This window comes from Bidens hawaiensis, unplaced genomic scaffold, assembly GCF_021521415.1.
Source record: "Bidens hawaiensis isolate Kalapana, Puna unplaced genomic scaffold, B.hawaiensis_p1.1 tig00010169_1, whole genome shotgun sequence".
NCBI lineage: Eukaryota > Viridiplantae > Streptophyta > Magnoliopsida > Asterales > Asteraceae > Bidens > Bidens hawaiensis.
In genome coordinates, this window is record NW_027491772.1 from 454238 (window position 1) to 460411 (window position 6174).

General features: G+C 37.9%; 2 protein-coding genes across 2 annotated transcripts; both read left to right on the top strand.

The window, feature by feature from the left end:
* Positions 1–783: 783 nt before the first annotated feature.
* Positions 784–2111, top strand: LOC143534499 (2S seed storage protein-like). The gene is made up of 2 exons (XM_077028968.1): positions 784–1575; positions 1762–2111. The coding sequence occupies exons 1-2, from the start codon at positions 1016–1018 to the stop codon at positions 2027–2029; spliced, it is 828 nt and encodes a 275-aa protein (XP_076885083.1). The 5' UTR covers positions 784–1015; the 3' UTR covers positions 2030–2111.
* A 1408-nt stretch (positions 2112–3519) lies between these two features.
* LOC143534515 (uncharacterized) lies at positions 3520–4005 on the top strand. Its single transcript, XM_077028982.1, has one exon. The coding sequence runs from the start codon at positions 3520–3522 to the stop codon at positions 4003–4005; it is 486 nt and encodes a 161-aa protein (XP_076885097.1).
* Positions 4006–6174: the final 2169 nt, after the last annotated feature.

The window sequence follows — 6174 nt, forward strand, 5'->3', positions numbered from 1 at the left end:
CCATTATTCCACTTGCTACAATTTTCATGTAAAAACTTGTACGTGTTCTTATTAAATGCTCAACAAATAAACTTGTACTGTTAATTAGCAGGCTTAATGGCTTATCGATGCATATAGATCATTAACACCTAGTTAACATGTTATGATATAATATGACTTTCAGTGTAAATTGAAACAACCCAATGACACATTACAAGCCTTACAATTAAATATATATATATATATATATATATATATATAGATCATTAACACCTAGTTAACATGTTATGATATAATATGACTTTGTGTATAAATTGAAACAACCCAATGACACATTACAAGCCTTATAATTAAATATATATATATATATATATATATATATATATAAGTAGAATCATCATAAAAAAATAATAAGAAATAATTAACACTAAACAACTTATTATATATATATATATATATAAAAGTAGAATCATCATAAAAAAAAATAATAAGAAATAATTAACACTAAACAACTTATTACATCGATCATGATTATAACTTGTCATTCCAAATTTATAAGACCATTTAGGAATATATTATGATTTTTTAGATGAACTTGTATATCATATTACAACTTATGTATTAATTATAACTTTTCAGAATCCTATGTTCATTCATTTCTTATTTTCACATTAAAACCCTTGCTACTTGGCTATGCATTATCATACCGAGTTCAAGTCCACGTGGAACCAATTCATATATTTCCATCAACACCAATGACACCACATGCATACTCCAAAACACACTTCCACTTGCTACACTTTTCATGTAAAAACACCATCAACACTATTGACACCTCACACATACTCCAAACCATTATTCCACTTGCTACGTTTTTCATGTAAAAACTTGTACGTGTTCTTAATAAATGCTCAACAAATAAGCATATTGCGCCACCGATTAAATACACCTCTCCACGTATATACCTCCATGCAAACCCTAAAACCACTATATATACCACCCTAATTCACACCCTAATTCACACAACAAACCAACAATGGCAAAGCTAATAGCTCTCGCACTCGCCTTCGTCGCCCTGGTTACTGCCCATGCAACCATCGTCACCACCGCCATCAACGACGAGTTCGATTTCCCATTCGGAGAGCAAATGCAATGTCGCCGACAGTTACAGGGACAGAACCTGAACCCGTGCCGCACGTTCCTCCAGAAGGGCCGTATTCCATTCCAAGGATACTTCCCTATGAAGGGGTTCCAGGAGCCATTCATCCAGCAATGCTGCCAAGTGCTCCAAAACATCAACGAGCCGTGCCAATGTGAGGCCGTGAAGCAGGTGTTCCAAGAAGCCCAGCAACAACAACAACAAGAGTGGCATAGCTTTATACCATTCCTCGGTTCTCAGCAGTCACAACAGTTGAGGCAGAAGGCTCAGGCCATCCCTAACCTATGCAACCTTCAAACACAATGCGGAATTGGAAGCAACCCGATCGATTTCCCATTCCAAATCCCTTTATTTCCCAAGCCCACGCCTCCTTTTGGCGGATCACAGCCCCAATGCAGCGAAACTGATATCCAAAGGCCAGTCAACAAATGCCAAAGGTACACTATATAAGTATTCTTAAAGATTCATTATCAAATGATCACATACATTGTTTACCTTAACTTTGCTAGCTAGTTTAGGACATAATATGAGATTCCACCTTTTCCAATGTTAGATAGTACTCTAACACAATCATAATCATATATTAAGCACAAACCCTAATCGTATAACGATATTTTCAACAGGTTCGTCACACAACAACTCCAGTACCCTGAGATGAGCGTCGGCTATCAACAAGAACAATCGCCAGAACTTCAACAGTGCTGTGACGAGCTCCAGTACATGAAGAATGGGTGTGAGTGCAGGGCCATTAGAGAGATAGCTAGCAGAGTGATGAAGCAGCAGTCGCAATTCGGGAGGTTTGGCAGGCAGCAGTCGGAGATGGTGAGGCAGATTGTTCAGGATCTGCCCAATCAGTGCAATTTGGACATGAGCCAGCAATGCACCTTCTGAAGTATGAGGCAAATGAAGGAGAGTTGCATCTCTAGTTGATCTTTGAGATGCATGGGAGGGTAGTTTCTAATAATAAGATGAATAATAATCGTGGCTTTCATCTTGTCTTTATATATCAAAATAATAAATGACTGCCCAACTTTTAATCTAGCTTCGAATGTTCATCAAGCTTATGACTCTTGTTTTAAAACTTATGGTATAATTAGTAAGTAGTGCATGCGCGTTGCAACGGAATTGAAAAAAACCCAAATTCGTGAATTTGATGACTAAACTTAGAAAACCCACATTCACAAAACTGACACTGGTTGTTAGCCAAGGCTCTAGTGTGCTACACGACTACAACATAGGTTGCCAGTTGCCACGCCATAAACCAGAACATCATCAAAGCCATAAACCATAGAGAACCATGATAGTCATGACTTATACTATACCCAGCTTGATTATGATGTATAACAATACTAACTTATACTACGATGTATAACAATACTAACTTATACGGATGATGATGCTTATATAATGAATGAATCATAGTTATGCATTCTTTTTCTCTTCTTTCTTACAATTTTCTCCCCATAAAAAACATCCAATTACAATCAAGAGGTAGGGGGCAACAAGGAGCACTGCAACCCTTTTTTAATGGCAAATTTGATCCTACTGAAAACAAAATTATGGTTTTTGCCGTCGATGAGTTATTGTGCATGACCTGTTGAACTCTTTTCAAAAACACATCAGCTTCGGGACAAAGGACCCGTTGAGCTCTTATTCTAATGTGTTTCAACCAAATGCCACCATATTTCTTTGTTTTAATTTGTTACTATGCATTTGGTTAAACCAATTTGTTTGATAATGATAAATATACATTTTGTTGTAAGAGCATTCACAATATTTTTTTGGAGTACTTTTAAAAGTGTCACATGATATATGTTCATAAGTTAAATTTTTTTCTCTCACTTATCCTACGCACAACCTTCTAAAACCATCAATTCTCTCTTCTCTCTCATCTTTTATAGTCACTCTCCCAAGATGTTTTTATGGAAGTATAAAACTATCACCCATTCTTTCCTTCATCTCACATTATAAAACTATCACCATTTTGTTATGATATTAGAACATATACATAAAAGATCCTACACTCAAAAATAAACCAACATTCCACAACCAAAACCCTAATCGCCGCCATGACCGGTGATAAAGAAAAATTTGACTCAGCCATGATCGGCGACCAAAGAAAACAAACCGATGGAGGGGCTGCTGATCATACCTCTCCGTATTACATACATGCCTCTGATTATCCGTGATAGTTACACGTTAATGACGTGCTTACCGATGGAAACTACACAAATTGGTCCCAAGAGATGTTGAATTTCTTGTTTGCTAAGAACAAGGTAGGCTTCATCGATGGGTCAATCAAGAAACCGGAACCTGATTCACCAACCTACATGGCCTAGATGCTGTGTGATGCCATGCTTAAGGGCTGGTTGAACACGGCAATGGAGAAAGAAATACGAACCAGCGCAAAATATGCTTCCACAACTCAAGAGATTTGGGCAGATTTGAAAGAACGTTTCGGAAAGGATAACGCACCAAGGGCATACGAGCTGAAGCATTCCTTGACCATGATCAAACAGGAAGGATCGTCCATCTCCGCCTACTTCACGAGGCTACGTTCCATTTGGGACGAAATCGAGTCCATGTTTCCGATTTCTTTATGCATGTGTAACGGATGTACATGCGGGCTCGGAAAGAAACTTAATGACCTCAAGGACAAAGAGAGGCTATATGAATTTCTCCTTGGTCTAGATAGCGAGTATGGAACCATACGTACTCAAATCCTCGCTATGCAACATACACCAGCCCTCAATTCAGCCTACCATTTGGTATACGATGATGAACAGCAAAGAGCCATTTTTGGTTCAAAAATACCAATCAATGATGCAACTACCTTTCAAGCTTTTCGCCTAGGAAGAAGGATCTGAATTTGTCACAAAACAAATTTGTTTATAATGATGGAAAGCGTAATTTAGGTGAACGGATTGAACATTGTGATTATTGTGAAAAAGATGGTCATAAGAAAGAAGGATGTTTAAATTTATTGGGTATCCGGAATGGTGGCTGGGTAAAGGAAAACATGAAAAGGCTAAACCAAAAGTCGATTGTGTTGAAAAGGGAACGAGCAACATACCAGGTTTGACAAAGGAGCAATACCAACAATTCGTGAAGATCTTTGGCGATAAGATTAATGTTATTGAAGAAGAAAACACGTTGGTTGCTAACATGGCAGGTAATACTAGCCATGAAGGTAAGTGGGTTATTGACTCATGTGCCACCGATCACATAATTTTCAATGATTTTTACCTCAAAAATAAAATTAAGAAAAATCATGAACCACCCGTTGTTATACCAAATGGGGATTCCATAGCCGTTGACGGTAGAGGAGAATACACCTTGCCTAATGGAATAACAATAAAGGGTGTCCTACATGTCCCCGATTTTAAATGCAATCTTTTATGCGTCAGTAAATTGTCGCAAGATCTCCAATGTGCTATCACATTTTTTCCCAGTTTTTGTGTAATGCAGGACTTGAGTTTGAGGACATTGATCGGAGTGGGTGATTGCAAGAATGGTCTATAGAAGATGGGGATGACGGGGGATAAGAGAAAATTTATAATGAAAACGGTTGACACATGGCATAATAGATTAGGTCATGCTTCGAATTCTAAGCTTTCTTATGTTGATTTTCTTAAAAACACGCGTTTAAACCAAAAGGATTTTTGTGATTCTTGTGTTAAGGCTTAGTTTGCCCGTTTACCATTTCCTATTAGCACTACCAAAACGAATGCTTGCTCTGATTTATTGCATTGTGATGTGTGGGAGAAATGCCATACACCTTCTTTTTCTAGAGCAAGTTATTTTCTAACTATAGTAGACGATTTTAGTAGAGTTGTTTGGGTTTTCTCATAAAACATAAACATGAGGCTAGTACTTATCTCGTTGATTTTCATAAAATGATAAAAGTTCAATTTGAGAAAAATATTAAGAAAATCCGATGTGACAATGGTGGGGAGTTCACATCCAATTACATGCTTGAGTTTTATGCCAAAGAAGGGATTGTTTTGGAAACCACGTGTCCACATACACAACAACAAAATGGTGTGGTGGAACGTAAACATCGACACCTTTTAGAAATTTCTCGAGCACTTAGATTTGAGTCTAACTTACCTACAAGGTTTTCGGGGAATGCATATTAACTGCCACGTATATAATTATCATATCAAGGGATGTCAAATTTGTAGAGAATTTTTGTTCCTCCGAACAACGTGACCATGAGCCACAAACCGAACGAGAAATGCCTTCAGATCCTAGCCTAGAATCTGAAATGAACAACCAAAGCTTAGATGGATTAAATGAGCCTGATGTTGAAATGTCACAGCCCCACTATGAATTTTTTCTTCAAAATGATCAGCCCATTGACACTGAACAACTCAACACACCACACAACCCAATAAGGCAATAATATAAAATGAAAGACAAAGAGGAAGTAAATGATGGGCAGAATAATATGCATAAATTATGCATAGTAACGTTTATTCCCCTCAAGTTGGAGCATGGAGGTCTGTAATGTCCAACTTGTCGAGTAAGGTTGTAACACCCTTGGCAAAACACAACATTGTCCCACTCTTAGGCTATCCCACATCGGCCGTGAACAAGAGAGATCACTGGTTCATAAGTAATGTCCTGCCTCTTCAATCACCAACGCGTTTTGGGCAACCAAAAACAAATCCGTGAGCTCTTCGTGGGCATGCGAGGGGCCGGATGTTACAAGTGGTATCAAAGTCACTCTTGTGCCGGAAATGATTTGCACCCAATGGTTTAGTTAATAAATCTGCAAGTTTCATGGTTGTGCTAATTTTCATGGTTTGTATTTCTTTGGACTCCACACGTGTTCTAACGAAATAGCAATCCATCTCGACATGTTTGGTTTGTTCATGGAAGACAGGGTTGTTTGCTATATGTCAGGCTGCTTGATTGTCACAAAATAATTGTGTCGGGTCATCTTAAGGGACATCAAGTTCCTTTAAAATCCATCTCATCCATAATATTTCATTTACCACGACAGCCATGGCTCGATATTCGGCTTCGGACGA